General features: G+C 40.3%; 1 protein-coding gene across 5 annotated transcripts in view; it reads right to left on the bottom strand.

Annotated features, from left to right (window-relative positions):
* LOC125454778 (tyrosine-protein phosphatase non-receptor type 14-like) overlaps positions 1 to 18981 on the bottom strand; it is a 278893-nt gene that overhangs the window by 85790 nt on the left and 174122 nt on the right. For all 5 annotated transcript variants that reach the window (XM_059648575.1, XM_048535977.2, XM_059648573.1 and 2 more), the window contains 2 exons: positions 12192 to 12289; positions 1437 to 1504 (listed from right to left, as the gene is read on the bottom strand). In XM_059648575.1, coding sequence (XP_059504558.1) covers positions 1437 to 1504; positions 12192 to 12289 — 166 coding nt within the window. The remainder of the gene's footprint in view (positions 1 to 1436; positions 1505 to 12191; positions 12290 to 18981) is intronic.

The raw sequence follows: 18981 nt of genomic DNA on the forward strand, positions 1-18981 counted from the left end.
GTTCAGGGATATGTATGTTAGATGGATTAGCCATGGGAAATACAGGGTTACAGGGACTGGGTACAGGGGTGGGTCTGGGTTGCGTAGTCTTCAAAGGATTGGAGTGGACTCAATGGGCTGAATGACCTGCTTCCACACTTTAGGGAATCTATTATGTTGCTTGACCAAGTGCCAATGTTGATCAGCATGTGAAGGGGAGAAAGGTAAATGGGATTTGGTATGAGTTAAGAAACAAAAGTTTTGGAAGATCTTATGCAGGCAGGCTGGAATGTAGGACAGAAGGCAGGAGCACACTGTAACTGTAGGATGAGCAGTAACTAAAGGGTTTCAGCAGCAATAATAGTGATGCTAATATCCCTCGTAGAAATAAAAATGATAGGCTGAGAAAGGTGCGGAGTCGAGCAATGTTACGAAGATAGAAATAGGCAGTTAGTGAAAATTGGAAATTTATGAGGTCAAAAATGATGCAAAAATTGAACACAGCATGGATTAATTTCCAAACATTTGCCAGAGAGAGGGATGAAGTTGATAACTAGAAAACAAGTTTGGAATGTCCATTGAAAACAATGGTTTTAGCTCTTGTAATATTTCAATGGAGAAAATGTCTGTTCCTCCAATTCTAAATACTAATAAGTAATTTGATAACGTGAACATTGAATGAGTTGAGAGAAGTGGTGGTATGGTAGAGCTGGTCACTATCAGTGAATATTTTCTACACTATGCTATCAGATGGCCTCACTGAGGGGTTTCACATAGCTGAGAATCAGTTGGGGTTGGGGGGGGGGGGGGGGGGGGGGGGGCGTGGGGGGGAGGTTTGGAGACCAGATCCTTGGGTCACACCAGAAATAATGAATTAGAAACAAGAGGAGAAATCATTGGAAGTGATGCTTTTAATATGATGGTTAGCTAAGAAGGAAACCAGGTGAGAGCAAGCTCATCCAGCTGGACAGGGGGATTGGACGAGATTGGACCTGATCCTGTCCAAATGTACAGATAGGTCAAGAATCAATGTCACACAAACATTGCATTTCATCTTTAACTTTGTTTACGACTTCCTTCCTCTTCCCAGCCTTTACTTCAATCAGTTGAGTAATTGCAACTGATACTTGATGTCAAGGTAAGCTCCCAATAATATGCCCATGTCATCATGAAGAATGCTTGCTTTCAACTCCGTAACATCACACGACTCCACCCCACCTCAGCTCATCTGCTGTTGAAATCCTAACTTGCCATGAAACTCAGGACTATGTTGAACTATATTGACATAATGTGGGTCTCTTTGGGTCAACATTATAGAGGTGCGTTCATTTGAGAAATTTTACGATCCCAGGGAGGGTTGGACATAAAAATATTTTTCATTACATAACTATGAATCTTTATTCAATACAATTTATGACCTGTCTACTTCAAATAGCTTGAGAATTCGTTTCACTTACCATTGGGAACAAAACGTATTCTCTGAGGAAATCCTGGGATTCGTACTGTCCATAATCTCCAAAATCAGCTATGAGGAAAGAGAAAAAAAATGGGCAGTAATTATTCTCATTGCTACTATTGGATTATCTCTTTTGTAAAGAAAAATACATCATAATTCATAATAGATACAGACACAAATTGTAAAATTATCCTAATAATATCACACTTGAAAGCACAAACCATTTTGTAATTGACAATGATAAGATTTGAAGTCATGAGTTGGTCGAATGCAAATAGTGACTCCACTACTGCTAATTTAAATTTCATGAGTCCTCCTACTTGTTCGCTTGGTAAGACTAGCACACAACTGAATCCCACAGGTCTGAACGCTCCCAAGTTACACTCCTATTCTTTACGGATTTAGTAAATCTTCATTGGGGTGGCAGTAAAACTGCTAAAATTAATCTAACTGGCAAAGGTTAATGAGAGCAACGATTTGAAACACCAGTCAGAATCACAGTAAGTAACCCTGTAAAATACATGTGTAGAGCTATCTTACATGCTTAGAAATAGCATGTAAAAATACTAAAGTACATTCCCAGGATTTTCAGCACAGGAGTCATTTTGCCCATAGTGTCCATGGCCAGCATACGCACATTGGTAATGAACTACACCAAATACCCTGGTCAGATGATTATTGTTTTAAAACAAGAGCATCTAGCAGAAGAATGCATATGAGGTAGATCCTGATGTCACTCATCTTTTAAGGCTGCCTGTATAATTTCAAGTTAGTTTCTGGCTAATATATTTTAACCACACACAGCTAAACAACCATTTCGTATCAGGAAGGATTCGCCTCCAACACCATTTAAAAGGATTATCAACTACCTACAAGTGAATTGCTAATTGATTTTTACTGGTATGCACTGTACTTGTGATGATTTTCACAGTTTGTTACATGTTTGAAAGTTTGCAAGTGGAACCTGTTTTCGGTCTTTATCTTGATTTTGTCTAAATTATTTGCTTTCACACCTATGCGCAGTAGGTCTATCGGGTTGACAGTAGCACCACAGGGCAGGAAAGCTGCTGTAAGGAGGCGAAGGAAGAGGCAGAGGTGGTGCAACATGGGCTCTCAGCAGGTCATCAGTCCAGATGGCACAGGGAGCAATTCTTCTACCCGCACCTCTACCTCAAACATGCTGTCAAATCACTCCGTCTCACTAAAAAGATGCCCTCATTGAAACTTGACAGCTGCCACCACTACAACTGCAGCCTCACAGCAGGACAAAACTAGCTTTGCCTGTAGCTGTGAAGATAACTGTGAGCATGAACCTTTATGAATCTGGCTCCAGCCAGGCTTCAAGCAATGACATAAGCAACATTACCCAGTCTGCTGTCCATTGCCTCATACGGGAGGTCGCTGAAGCTCTCTATTCCAAGACAGTTAAAATCGTTTCATTTTCTCCTGTCAGAATACAGTATGGGGAGTAAGCATGCGGCTTTGGCAAGGTTTAAGACTTCTTCAAGCTGCAGGAGGCCATACATTATATTGTGGGCATCACGTGACAACTCCGAGATGTACCACAACCAAAAGGAGTCCAACTTCCCACGCTTCAGTTGGTGACTTACCAGGAACAGCAGATCATGCAGATTAAAGCTCAAATACCTCGGAAATATTCATCACGCCTTCAATCTGCTCAATTTTACTAAGCAAATCGCATTCTGGCCAACTCAACATGACAGACACTGCTGGGCTATGATTTAACAACTTGGTTTGTGGCTCCCATGCGCATGTCAAAAGGAAGCAAGCATAGAATAAAAGCCATGCTGCTGTGCGAAATGTAATAGAGCAGAAGAATAGTGTTTAAATTGTACTTGTACTGCCTGGATTACTCTAGATGGTGCATTTCAGCCACAAAGCTGAAATTAAAGCCACCAGAAAATAAATATTCCAGACAAAGTGTATAAATCAAACCATGACATTTCTTTGCAAAATGACAATCACCCATATATATTTCCTTAATGTTGGTCTTCCTAGTGCCTTTACCTCTCCTAGTATTACAATGCAATGTGGATGAGACTAAAGATGGCTTTGAAGAATGGCCTTGAGCTGCTGTGAGCCTAGAAAGCCCAGTTTCAGATTGCACCTTCCCAGCAGCACTGACAAGCAATTACAGGGAACTGCTGCAGTTGCAGTAAAGGATGCATAAACAGCTATGTCCTAAGAGAAAACAATAGGTTTGAGCACCATGCAGCCACTGAAACATTCCCAGGTTGGAGCCTCCAAATGGCCTGCTTCCATACTGCAGGAATTCTATGATTCTATATAGTCAAGCTGAGTTTCCAAAGAGCAGTCTGAGCTTGTGTGGCAGAAGTTTAACCTTGCATGACATCAATCAATTGCTCCATGCTGCACCCAGATATGAAAAAGATTTTGGCAGCGCTGCACAGGAAGCTGAATTAATGGACATCACACATTGTATCATATATGGTTCTCAGGTATGCTAATGCAGTTGTCTGCCACAATCACACTGGAAATAATACACCATTTTCTCTTTGAAAATTCTTTGCTTCCAGACACTCCTGTGCCCCTCGACACTGACTACAGGATTTCTGGAAAGTCTGCACCAAGTATTTCACCGGGGATGTGTAACAGCTTTCTTCTTTCCCCACCTCAAAGATCTTTTCTGAATTTTCGGCTCCAGAATATGTACGCAAACATGGTCACTGAGTTGGTTGCCATGCCATCCTTGTATGCTGTTTTGCCTACATGCCACTCATGCCAGTCTCACCACAAAGATCTGGCTTGAAGACAACCTCTGAAGTGCATGCAACATCAATATCTGAGCTGATGGCTCAGAGTGAAAGCGTAGATGTTGTGGTTTCTTCATCTTCACAGTTGTCAACTCTTCCATCATGACTTGGCTGGACTGAAGGTCTTGGGCATCTGTTATGAGAAAGCCTCAAATTACGGTAGTGATGAGTTTATGGGGAGGGAAACAAAGTGCAGACTTTCATCACCTGCAGCCTGTAAATCAGAAGAAGAGTACTGAATAGGAAAATGTTGCCATCCTGTATGATTACAGCCCAACTAGTGGCATTGGCTTAATCATATTCACTTCCATGATATCCCCTCCTGCTTCTGCATTTGCCACATTGTTTTACAAGGAAGGGAAGTATATCAATAAATATCATGCAATATGTGTGAGTAATGTGATTGTTATGATTGAATAGCTGGCTGCAAGCAAGCTGTAGGATACATGTGTGAGGCTTGCAGCAGTGCTAAGTGTACGAAGGTGAGATGAAGCTATTAATATTAGTAGAAGTTACGAGTAGTAGCACCTGCTCCATGACAGAATGCATCTCTCCTTTAAGAAATACCTGTTGCCTTTAAGTAATGCAAATTAGTTTCAACTGGTGACTTGCACAGTGCACCTTGAAGATTTTATAAATTGCAGCCAGTGTTCATCACTGGTGGACAGAGAATGAGTATTACAGTGGTGCACAGGTGCCAGTCATGGCTGTTTTGATATGGATGGTGTCAAGCTGTTCAAGTGTTCTTGCAGTGCACTCAAGCAGGCAAATGGAGAGTATTTTATCAGACTCATGACTTGAGACTTGTGAATCGTGGACAGACTTTGGTAGTCTGGACATGACTTAATAAATCTGGAAGGATGTTAATGCATTGGAAGCAGATTAGTGAAGGTTTACTAGACTAACCCGCGGAGTGAGTGGATTGCCTTAAGGGGAGAAACTAGCCATGCTAGGCCTGGATCCTCTGAAGTTTAGAAGAATCAGAGATGACTTAAATCGAAATATGTAAGATTCTGAAAGGACTTGACTTGGTGGGTGTCGAAAGGATGATTCCTCTGTGGCAAAGTCTAAAACTAGGGGTCATGGCTTAAAAATAAGGTGTTGACCATTTAAAACAGAGGTGCAGATTCTTTTTTTCTTTCAGAAAGCTGAGAGTCTTTTGAATTGCCTTCCATAAATGACAGTGGATGCAGAATCTTTAAATATTTATAAGGCAGAGAGAGATAGAGTCTTGATTATCAAGGAGATAAAAGATCATTGGAGTATGCAGCAATGTACAGTTGAGGTAAAAATTAGATGAGCCACAATCTTATGAAAAGCCCTGGAATGATGTTTTATTTGTACAAGATCAGTTGGACAGATTTCTAAGAAATGACCACCTTTTATTCAACAGATGGTTTGAAGAACAATTCTTGTACACCAAGACTAAGAAATTTCTGAGCTGGACGCTGGGCAAATTGACTTAACTAACTATGAATGCAAAACCATAAAACAAAAAAAACTGTATATTTCCAGAAAGTGAAGAGTTCTATAAAAACATCAATTTACACTAATTTTGTTTCAGTTATGAAAAAATGTGAAAATTCACAAAGATATTTATCAGCTTTTAAATGGATAGAAAGTTTGCAACAAATAGTCAACTAAAATCATACAGAAGGGCCAAATGTGTTGCAAAGGTGTCGTAGCCAGCTTTGGATGAGCGGAGAATGTATGAGGAATGAATAAACTAGACAAACAACTATTTGAAAGAAGAAAATGGTAGATACTTGGAAAACCAGAATTAAAAACAAAAGATGAAGTCTTTGGGAAGTTAAGTAACAACTGTAAAGCAATGGAAAGTTTGGGGCTTACATGTAGCAATTTATTTGAACCAAGTGTACAAGTCCAGCACCAGCATAGGTTGTCAATATTGAGAACCATTGCTGCCCAACACATCATGGCAAACTGAAATCCAAACATGGAAAATTTCGTTTTTGCCTGACAATGTGTGAACAATGTGTAAATAATGTGACATTGGTAATGGAATCCAATATTGGCTCCAATGCACCAGTGCAACTATTGGACTCCTGAGGATTACAGTGCTCAAAGTCTGAGACCTCAAACCCAGAAACAAGCTCACAGTCTACAAAGCAGCCTCCTGTATATATCAGAAGCATGAACCATGTACAGCAGACACATTAAGTCGCTGGAGAGATATCGCCAGCAGCGCCTTTGTAAAATCCTGCAAATCCACGGGCAAGACAGGTGTACCAAAAGGAACATCCTCTCCCAGTCCAACGTACCCAGCATTGAGACACTGGTCACACATGACCAACTGTGATGCACACCCAGCACAAGACTCCCTGAATAATTGTTCCATTCTGAGCTTCACAATGGCAAGCAATAATGAGAAGGACAGAGGAAATATTACAAGGACACTCTAAAAGCTGCCTTATGCAAATGCAACATTCCGGATGGCACACAATAATCACTTGCTATAGGACACACAAACTAAAGAAGCATCCACAAAGGCACCAATCACTTCTGAATGGCACCGAGTGAAGGTCAAACACAAACAGTGGAAAGAGTGCATAAAATCCAGAGTTCCAACCCATCTGCCTCCTCAAACCTGCAGTAGAAATCTGTGGCCCCATTCTTAACCCTGAGGGGCTGCCAAAGAAGAAGTGTGTGTAAAAGTGACAATGTCATTTGGCATGTCATCTCCACACCCATATATCCATAGCATGTGTGCTTTATACTTTTGTATATTTCTTCATGTAGCAAGATGATCACTATATGAGTTTTCCTTCTTTTGTTACTGCTTATTGGCCATCTGCTAAAATACTATGCAACATCACTGAAAATTCACCATGTAAACAACTGCAGAATTGTTTAGAGAGGGGAGCAGTTATCACAGTCAGCTCAACTAATTGGAATAACTATGCCAAGGCAGCAGAGGAAAGCATGTCCAAATAATAAAGAGCCATTCCAACAAGTCAGAGCAAAGGAGTCAGACCAACCAATTGTATTTGCACAGCAGAATAAGGGTAAATCTAAATTCAATAATCTTACTGCTTACTCTGATGAAGTAAATGTACTGCTCAAAACTACTGGACACAAATTTAGAAATTTTATTAAGATGTGCTGTGCCTAATAAATTAATGTAGAACTCTAAATTTTGGTGAAAGAGAACGGCTGCAAAGATTTGTACTGAATGGTTGTTGATGTTAAGTAACTATATGCCTGCAATACATTTATCCATGACATGGAGAAGACATTTTCCATGAAACTGGAGCTTTCTACTAATATTAGTCCATCTGACTAAAATGCTGTCACTTTAGCTACTCCAGCAGTACATCCATCAACTTTATAGTGGAACACTGTAAACTTTAAGTGTTTAAACATATTGATCCTAAAACTGGTTTATTACTACTAGACAACTTCACATTTTACCACATCTTCAAATATATCCTGCAAAGTAGCCTCATATAAACCATCTTAACAAATACAACTCTTGTTCCACAACCAATAAACCAGATCCTGAAATTCCCTAAGACTCAACACAGCTGCAGTACACATTCCAGAGTCCCTTCACACCTACAAACAGTTTCACACTTTGTCAGCGCAGGAATTCAATTCATTACAACTGGATTTCATCCCTCAAAAAGGCATTTATAAATTCAAAAGATGAACACCTTTGCTGTGGTCAAGGCAAAAACATACAAATGTGTAAACACTGGTTGGCTTACTTATCGCACGTTCCACCTCACAAGCTTGGAAAAAACAATGGCATTAGCCTAACGTAACTTATATCAGATATCAATCCACAAGAGTAATTTTGCACAGTTCCATTGTCAGTACAAAACCTTGTCATATACAAGAACAGATCTGAATTGAGTTAAAACTGTAGTTCTGATTCTCCAATAAACTCTTACTGGTTGTGAGATTCTGTATCTGTGGCAAAAAAAAACTTTCCAAAAATGATTTACTTTCTGCCGTCAGCAATTTGAATGGAAAATCTGGGTAAAAATGTTTGTGTCCAGTCAACGTATTCCTCTATTCTGAAAATCACTTCTTTGTAATTTGCTAGAGCAAAAGTCAGTTCTTGATTAATGGCAAAGAACAAAGAAACCCTGAAAAACATACTTTGTGCAGCAGTCTGAGATACCTTTTAGAATTTTTAAAATCGGATTGTGTGATAGGAGCATTGCCGGTTTGCACAGCATTTATTGCCCACTCCTAATTGCCACAAATGAATGTGTTGATGAGTTGCATTCTTGAACCACTAATTTCTTTGGGTTATATAGTCATGCACAATGTTGTTAGGAAGGGAGTGCCAGGATTTTGAGCCAAGGACAATGAAGGAAGAGCAGAAGTTCTAGGTCAGGATGGTGTGTGACTTTGGAGGGAGCATGCAGATGGTGGTATTTCCATGCATCTGTTACTAGGGGCTGAGAATGGCAATTTTCAAAGGTGCTGCCAAAGGCTGCTTGTGCGAGTTGCTGCAGTGCATCTTGTAGGTGGCGTACATGACTAGCACAGTGCATTGGTGACAGGGCAAGTGAATGTTAAAGATGGTGATCAGCATGCCAATCAAATGGTCTGCTTTGTTATGGATGGTGTCCACGCACTCACCCAGCCAAGTAGGGAGTATTCCATCACACTCCTGATTTGTGCTTTGCAGAGGGAAACAGATGGTGAGTTACGCATTGCGCAATTCCTCGGTCATAGAACTGACTTTGTAGCCACAGTTTCAATACAGGTTTCCGGTTAATGGGAACTTCCAGAATGTTGATAAGGAGTATTCAGTGACAGTAATGCCATTGCATTATGCTTAAATTTTCTCTTGTTGGAGATGAACATTACCTGGCTTTTGTAGGAGTGAATGTTATTTATCAGCTCACACTGGATGCTCTCCAGGTCTTGCTGCATATGGGCACAGACTGCTTCATTGCTAAACATTGTGTAATTGTCAGCAACATCCCTACTTCTATATTTAAAAAGAAAGCTAGGTCATTCATTAAACAGCTGTAGAGAGTTAAGCTTAGGACATTATCCCAAGGGACACTGATGTCCTTGGGCTGAGATGATCACCTCTCTCCAACCACAATCATTTTCCTTTGTTCCAGGTATGACTCCAACTAGCTGGATCTTCTCCCCGATTTCCACTGATCTCAGTTTGCTTGGGCTCCTTGAAAGCCTACTTGATCAAATCCTGCTTTGATGGCAATCTCACCTGAGTGGTTTGCTACGCCATTTCATAGCGCACATAAGAGTTAATCACATTTTTGTGAGCCTTGACTCACACACAGGCAAGGCCAAGAAAGGGCACCAGATTTTCTTCCCTGAAGGGCATTAGTGAAACTTTTAGGTTTTTAAAAACAATGGATAATGCTTGCACAGTCACTGTTAAATGAACATTTAACTTCAAATTTAATTGAATTAAAATTTCACCATCTGCCATGACAGGATTCAAATCCATACAATCATACGAAATCTCAACAGATGTACATGTTTGTCCCCTCAAGACTGCTCTTCCATTCCATAAGATTATGGTTGATCTGTTTAAGTTTTGCATTTCCACATCCTCATCTATACCAATAACTTTTGATTCCACTACCTAACAAGAATATTTCTATGCAGAAAAATATTCGATGATTCCGTGTCCACTGTCTTCTGAGGCAGAGGATTCCAAAATTGTACATCTCAAAAAGGAAAAATCAAAATCTACTCATCGTGGTTCTACTTCAAAATAGCGTCTTTTAGCTCTCGATCTACCACAAGAGGAAACAGTCATTCCACATCCACCTCGTCAAGATCTTTCAGAACTTTATAGCCTTCAATCAAGTCATGCCTCACCCTTCTAAAGTCCTGAAGAAATAACACAAGCATGTCCAACAAACTTCCAAGAGCATTCAAAGTGGGATATGGATTATTTGGCCAGCCACATTACCACTAAGCCAGCACCTTCTTTATTTACACTAGACCAGAACATCCCTTCTATTTCGGATAGCCTGAACAGTAACAGTCAGTAGACAGGAGATATACTATAATGGGACATGATTATGCTAATAGTGACAATGAAAATTATAATAATACTGATATCAGAAGAGCAGGATAGAGCAGACTAGCATGAAACATGTAATTGAGTAGCAGGGAAGCCCAGTACTAGAAAGCTATATTCAGTAATATGCAATCTAAGTGTAAATAAAGATTTTACAGTTCTCAAAAGGTTGAGGAAGCCTTATTCTTGATGAGGAAAAACTGCAAATACTAGAGGCTAAAAACAGTAGCAGGCTAGTAAAACAGAGAAACCTTCAAGAACGCAAATGTGGACACTCAATGCTTCGGAGAACTAAAAGCATAGAGGACCTATGAAGGGGCAAACGCCCAAATTCATGGTAATCTGTCAATATGGAGGAAAGAATTTGCCAAACATGCAAACGCTTTCATTTTAATATAAAATCAAAATAATACAGATGCTGGAGATATGACATAGAAATACAGAAGGCACTGGAGGAGTTCGGCAAATATAGCAGCACTTGTTGACAGGCACACAGACTCTGAGTCCACCATAACGCTTCTTCAAAGTTTTTATACAGATGCTGGTCTAGGTTCGTTTCCAGGAAAATGGCAGTGCCAGGGCTGACATATGATTGAGCTGTTTGTTTACGCCCAGCAGCAGAACTATAACTCAGCACATGTTCAAAAAAAAATGAAAGAACAAAGCCTCACTTAGTAGGACAAATGATGGCAGAAATCTCTCGAAATCTATCTGGAAATGTGAAAGCCTATGCAGGTTTTAAATGAAGTTTCCATCAACATTTATAGCGAACAACATCCCATATTCCACCTGAAGTCCTATTCCTGATGTCACAAATGTGGGAGGTAGATTGTATAATAAATTTGCTTCCTCAGGAAGTGAATCTGAGATTTGTTTCTTGGTGTAGGCCAGGTGTAAACAGGGCAGAATAAACATACAGAGTGATTGAGCTAGGGAATAAGAAACATCAACCCAAATTTCCCTTCAACATTTACTGAAAGGATGATAGAAACAGGAAAACATACATGTGATTATATACATGGGTATGCAGAGTGAATGGCTCTATTACAGTAGACTGCCAGCATTTACAGCAGTTACAAATAGGAAGAATGAACACTTGGAAAGAAGTCAGAACATCCAGAAGGTGAAGTGAATTTTGCAAACTACCCAGACTCAAATTTGGGCAGCCTATGGGTCAACCAGCCGTGGCTGAATTGAGGTCCAATTAGTGTCCATTTAAAGGTCTTCTTCTGGTACCACCCAGATTTAACACACAACAGGAAAGGGTGGTGTCCAACATATAGCCAGTTAGTTTAACCCTACCAGGTGCTGATCAGAGAATGGGGTGGGGGTAACCTCCTTCCTGGGTACCTTGTGTCAATCTGAGACCTTTGCCCCAACAGTTTTTCCTTGCCCCACCCACCATCTTCCCATCCCAGCTCAGCACCCTCAAGTGTATCTGCTCACCTGCCCCCATCATCATGTGGGAATTACCCTTGGTTTGGGGCATCCATGTGTCTTCCTCCTTCCAGGCATCTTGCTGCTCACCTCGAACTGGCAGATGGGTTTTCCTTCTGGAGAAGGCTGAAAGTCCCTCTGCATTTAAGCCAGCCCATGCGGTCTGTAATATTCTATTATTGGTTATGTCTTCAAGGGCTGGTCTCATACCAATAGATGGGATATACAACAACAAACACTGGTCTTTGGAACAATGTGTCAGTTCCAACTTTTACAAGGCAGTTTGTTTCACTGAGAGATCACCACATGAGCTGGTTTTCATAGTGATGCCCCCATTTCAAAAGGGTCCTCTGGCTCCATTCACAGATATCAAAGTCAAACTTATGTTGCTGTATGACTAAATTTCAGAGTATCGACAAGAGCAACAGTTTCTGATGTCAGAATCAACAGAAAGGCAAAGATTCTGCCATTGTACACTTACCTTGCACAGCTAAACCCGCTAACCTGATGCCTTGGTCTAACGTACAAGGAAGCCGTCCATCAAGCACATCTTTCTTTACTTGCAGGTAATACTGATACCTAAAAAAAATGAAGTGAACATTTTCGTCAAGAGGTGCTGACCCATTTCATTGAATAAATTCAGTACTTTTCCTTAAAAACAAAATTAATATCCTGACAACTTGCGATTTTACTTTAGATAGCTCTTGTTTGTGTAGACAAATAGATTAGTAATGAAAGGGAAAAGTGGCAAAGAATAAAGCAAGAAAATTGCATGCATATAAGACTCTCCTTGTGGTTCAGTTTGCAATGTGAAGCAATGAGCAATCAAGGTACTTTTAAACCCAGCTATTTTGAGAAACTGACCTCAACATTTGTCCCACAAGTGGCTTTATTGGAGGAAGAAAGGAAATCATACGGGGCTGCTGCATATGAACTCTGCATGTGCAGGAATCCATATATCTTACAGAGTGAAATGGGCAAAGGGAAGATTTGGCTCAGTGTTAATTCTCAACCTCATTTCCCAACACACACAATTAAATGATATTCCATATATGGATTATGCCTGAAGAGCTGTTACATTGTTGAGGAAGCAGACCATTGCTAACCTCAGCACAAGTCATCTTCTTTAAAAGAATTTCCCAAGAATTTGGAGGGACATTAAAGGGAGGAAAATGGTGCTGTTTTTGGAATGTTAACATAAATGTTTGCTGCCCTACCACACTGGATCAATTAATGGATTCCAACTGTCAATAAAAATTTACTGACGGACAGTGCTGGAGGAAAGAAGACATTTTCTCCACAAAGCTACATAAATATTTGAATTAAGTTTAATGTTCAGATCTAAGTTTTACAGTGACACCATTTACACACAGATATAGTTATATTGATGGTTGCTTGCCAAGACCAAGCAAGGAATCACCTTGTTACTGTAACATATTGTGGTTAACAGTACTTTTACTGTAGAAATGCGAGTTCACTGATTGCTGTCACCAAGAATTACCATACTTACTAGAACATGGCACTATCATATTCTTTTGTTTTATAATACAGAACAATTACAATACAAATACTACTAACTTGTGGAATTGTCAGTCCACGTCATAGATACACAGAAATGAAACAAAGAACTGTGGTTGATGGAAATCTGAAACAAAAGCAAAGTTTTGGAGAAACTCAGCATGCATGGCAGTACCTGTAGAAAGAAAAATACAGTTAACATTTCGAGTCCAGTGAACCTTTGTCAGAATCCAGCATTGCTTTCCATTTACTGAAATCCAAGTCTTGATAAGCCAGCACAATATCTTCTCAGTTAATGAAAACACATTACTCTTCTGTCATTTACACTCAATCTTGCACTGTATTGTCTGTTGGTATCTTTAGAAATTATTGAAAAATAGGTGATTGTCCTTTCATCTTAGCTAATCATATATTACATGAAATTTCCAGCCAGAAATGTCAGCCAGCCTCCGTTAAAAGCTAAATGATGCACCATGGCCTCATCCCACTCAAAGCTACTGTGGGAAAGATAGGATTTGAGGTGGGTGCTTGCATCCATGAGGAAATAGAGTAAGACGAAGGGGTTAAGGGGGGTGTGGCAATTTTGCCTCCTACAGAATATTTTAGATGGTAAGTTGCTCTTCAGAGTGCCAATGCGGACTCAAAGGGCCAAATATCCTCTATTTGCACTGTAGGGATTCTATGATTCTAAAGAAAGCCGACTTCAGGATATATTGAATAGAATTTCTTCTTTATGACTGTATACTGCATCAAAAAGACAGGGCATTGAAAATGACACCACTAGTGATGAATGCTGCAGAATTAAAATGTGCAATATGAAGGTGGAGTAGGCTGCAAAATTTGGTTATCTCAGTTGGCTGGATGGCTGGTTTGCAATGCTGGCTGATGCCAACAGGGCAGTTCAATTTCTGCACCAGCTGAGGTTACCATGAAAGCACAACTTTTCAACCTCACCCCTCAGCCGAGGTGTGGCAGCCCTCACATTTCACTCATTGCCAGTTGTCTTTGGTCCTCTGGGACTACGGAAATTTTCACTTGACTCCTGTCAGCTGCTCATCATTTTGAGGGTGATGCCTGCACAAGATTATGGAACTTCTGCCTCGGGTCTTTAAGTGACTTAACAGGCCAATTATCAAACCATGGTACTTTTGAGCTTGTGAGGCAGCATGTGTCACAAGGTAGTGGGACGTGGAAGAGGATTTGGTGAGTAAAAACCAAGTAGTTTTGATGTTGGAAATCCACAATACAAACAAAAGCTGCTGAAAATACTTAGCTGATCAACATCTGGGCATAAATATGATCTACCAGCAGATCAATTAATACAAATAATCTTATTTTCCAATGTTTATTCATTAAAATTTCATAAAATCACATTATTTTCTGGTTTTCAACCTCTTCTTCATTGTTTAACATCCTATATGCTTTTACAAAATCTCTTAAATTATGTTTTCTATGCTACTAAACAAAGATTCAATGTCTCAGACAATAAGAATTACATTTTTGACTCTCAGGACTGCTTCCAATGTATGAACAACGGTATGAACAGTCTAACTTGCAGGTTACCTAATTTGTGTATAATTTGTTCTACAAATGTATCTGTTCATTTGCCTACAGGATTTACTTCCTTGATTGCTGTTCTGTAGAAATGAATATGTTGAAGGTGGAGCTTATTAAAACCCCTGAATCATTTGGGTTTAATCTCACCGTTCTTAGATACCAATGCCATCCTATTTTTCTTCTTAGGTATTTTTTTTAACAGTGCTTATTTCAACTGGTTCTTTTAAACAACAATACTCCCTAAATACAAAAATGAATCGAGAATCACATCTTATAAACAAATCAAAGTGACACAGACCTTGAAGGGGTCCACAAAAATCTAACAATTTCTCTTCATGGATCTCACTTTCCTGACATCATTTTATGGTGCCAGGTTTTGAGAGGTTGTATAGATAGAGGATGGAAGTTCAGCATCAGGAAGTAAAAGTGCACTGATTATCCTTCACTCTTTAATAATTTTAGATATATCAACATATGAACTGGCGCATATGTATGGGACTAACATGGAAACAGAAATATCATTTACTTTAAAATAAAGCTTTTTAAAAATCGATTATTTTTCATAGCGAGGATATTAGACGCATCACCAGTATAAAATAATCAGTTTATTAGGGCCAAAGAGGCTGTTCAAAAGTAATTATGACTTGTAGTACTGTTAAAATTCCATTTTGACCTGTTTTAATAAATATTAACCTTTTCCTTGGCATTTTGGTGGGACAATAAGTTCATGTCAAAACAAGTAACTTCAAAGACATCCATCTGCAAGGGTGTCAAAGAAAGTCTTCCCTATTGCAGGAAAGTTGACGTTTTGGGTCAGGAACCTTTGTCAACTTTCCTGCTCCTCTGCTGCCTGTCCTGCTGTGTTCCTTCTGGCATATGCACTTGTTTAGTAAAATTTGGAAATTCAGAGGTTGTTGTCATTGGTTCCTGAACTTCCCAATTTCCAAATTTTACTAAACAAGTGCATATACCAGAAAGAACACAGCAGGACAGGCAGCAGAGGAGCAGGAAAGTTGACAAAGGTTCCTGACCCAAAACGTCAACTTTCCTGCTCCTCTGATGCTGTCTCGCCTGCTGTGTTCCTCCAGTTCCACATTGTGTTATCTCTGACTCCAGCATCTCCAGTTCTTGCTATCTCTGCATATGCCAGAAGTTGTTTCAGAGAGAAGGGTCTAGGCCCGAAACATCAGCTTTCCAGCTCCTCTGATGCTGCTTGGCCTGTGTTCATCCAGCTCTACACCTTGTTATGCTAGAGGTTGTCGTCAGTTTCAAAGTAATGGTGTCAACGTAGGAAACTTCAGCACCAATAAAATATCTAGGCCAAGAGCCTTTTCACACAAATTAGAATCAGTTAACAAGTACAATTCGCATAAACACAAAGTCAAAGAAATACTCATAAAAGTAAGAAGGAGCCATTATAGGAGGCTGAATGCAAAGTATTTAAAATGTACACAAGACAGCTCAAACAAAGCCCTGGGTGTTTGAACTGCTAATCAGAATCTTGGATTAAGGATGATGTCCTTGGTTAGTGTTTACATACATGATTGACAAGGTTCTGATAACATGCCTGAACAAAGCTGTAATTACATGGATCTCATCATCCTCCTCCTCATATGGCAAACACTAGGAGGTGGGGGCTGGGAGTTGCGGAATGCATCCATAGCTGGGAGGCATCTGCGCTCTTACACTGCAGGATAAAATGCTTTTCAGCTTTCATTAGTCTGCTGATACCAGCTCTTTAACTTTACAGCTTTAATATCCCATCAAACTGCTGACTGGGCACAAATAAACCTTCAAAGGAAGGCAGCATTTAAGTCACTTCATACAAGTGGTTTCTTTAATCAAATTCATTTTACTTCAAATTCAACTTCAGAAGATGTTGAAAAGTAAAGTTATTGTGCAATATGAGAGAGAAGGCAGAAACAGAAATTGCGGCCCTGGTTACACTTCTATATCTCCAAATGGCTGGAGAACTGCAATAAGACGAAATATTGACCTGAGGTCTGGGAGTGCATTAGCTTCCAGTAGCAAGCACCATGCATTTTAACACACAGATCATAACTTGGAAGAAAACTGGTTGGGTCATCTTGCTCTTGTCAATAATAGGTCAACGGGACAGCAAGTCCCTGTACATTTTTTTGAACTCATTCCTGGAATGTGGGCAAGACAGTATTTATAACATCACAAATTGCTCAGAGAGGCGTCTGAAGTCAACCACATGGCTGTGGGTGTGGAGTCACATTTAAGCCAGATCAAGTAAAAACAGCAGATTTCCTTTCCCAAAGGACACTAGGACACCAGGTGAATAATGGGCAATGATTTAATCATTGTTTTTTACTTAATCTGGCTTAAATCACCAGACCCGAAATGTTAACTGTGTTTTCTCCTTCACAGACCTTGAGCTTTTCCAGCAACTTTGTTTTTGTTCTTGATTTACAGCATACGCAGTTCTTTTGGTTTTTATTTAATCATCATTGTCAGAGTCTTAATTCCAGATTCTTAATGAATTCAACTTCGACCAACTGCCACGGCAAGATTTGAATCTGGCACCCCAGAACATGCCCTGAGTCTCCGTGGATTAACAGTCTAGTGATAATGCTACCAGGCCATCACCTCCTCGGGAAAAAGGACAAGGGCAGCAGATGCATGGGAACACCAGCATCTCGAGCAAATGATCTGCAATCATGTTCACTGAAGAAAGTGAACAGGTATACCTCATCATAATGTTCATTCTAGCTGAAGCTACATTTAACCTTTTCTAGTTCATTCATGAGATATGGGCATCTTTGTCTGGGCAAAGATTTACTACCCACTGCTAAGTGCCCTGGAGAAGGTGGGGTGAGTTGTCTGAGCTGCCACAGTCATTGAGATGTAGCTATCCCTACAATGTGGTTAGGAAGGGAGTTCCGGGATTTTGATCCAAAGACAGTGAACATAGTTCCAGGTCAGGACAGTTTACAGATAGAAACTTGCAGGTGGTGGTGTTTCTGTGCATTTTCCGCTCTTGTCTTTCCAGGTAGCAGAGGTCACAGGTTTGGAAAGTGCTGGCAAAGGAGTCTGGGTGAGTTATTGCAATGCATCTTGTAGATGGTACACACCGGGGGTCCGGGTTTGATTCCACACTTGGGTGACTGTCTGTGCATACTTGCTGAACTGTGTGAATGTTCAAGCTCTTGAACAGATGCCAGTCAAATGGGCTACATTGCTCTGGACAGTATCCCGCTTCTTGAAGTTGCACCCATCCAGGCCAATGGGAAAGTATTTGATTACACATCTGACTTGTGCCTTGTAGATTGTCTTGATGGACAGGCACTGGGAAGAATGGAGGCAAGTCAATTGCCATAGTATTCTTAACTTCTACACAGTACTTACATGGCTGGTTCAGTTCAGTTTCAAATCAATGATAACTTCTGAGATTTTGACAGTGGTTGATGCACTGGCGATATCCTGAACATCAAGAAGAGTTTGCTAGATTCTTTTTTGAAATGGTCTGTGCCAGTGACAAATAACATTTACACCATATCAATCCAAGCTTGGACATTTATAAGTACTTGCTGCTATAGGCAAGAACTTCTTCAATATTTGTAAAATTGTGGATTGTGTTGAATATTGTGCAGAGGACATAATTACTTCTAACCTTAGGATGGTGGGAAAGTCATTGGTGAAGCAGCTGAAGATGGGTGAATCCAGGATAAAACCCTAAGGAACTCCTGCAATTATGTCTCAGAAAGAGATGACTGGTCGCCAACAACACAACCATTTTCCTCTGGCAAGGCATAAGTCCAACAAATGGAGAGTTTTTTTCCCTGATGCACATTTATTTTGATTTGATTTGATCTGATTTATTATTGCCACATTACCAAGTTACAGTGAAAAGTATTGTTTTGCATACTATCCAGGCAAATCATTTGGGCAGCACGGTGGCTCAAGCGGTTAGCACTGCTGCCTCACAGCCCCGGGGGTCCGGGTTTGATTTCACACTTGGGTGACAATCTGTGTGAAGGCTGCACACTCTCCCAGTGTCCGGGTGCTCTGGTTTCCGCCCACAGGCCAAAGATGTGCAGGCTGTGTGGATTGGCCATGCTAAATTTCCCGTAGTGTTCAGGGATGTGTCAATTAGTTGGGTTATAAGGGGATGGGTCTGGGTGGGATGCTCTGCGGGTTGGTGTGGACTTGTTGGCCCAAGGGGCTGTTTC

Source organism: Stegostoma tigrinum, chromosome 9 (assembly GCF_030684315.1).
Source record: "Stegostoma tigrinum isolate sSteTig4 chromosome 9, sSteTig4.hap1, whole genome shotgun sequence".
Classification (NCBI taxonomy): Eukaryota; Metazoa; Chordata; class Chondrichthyes; order Orectolobiformes; family Stegostomatidae; genus Stegostoma; species Stegostoma tigrinum.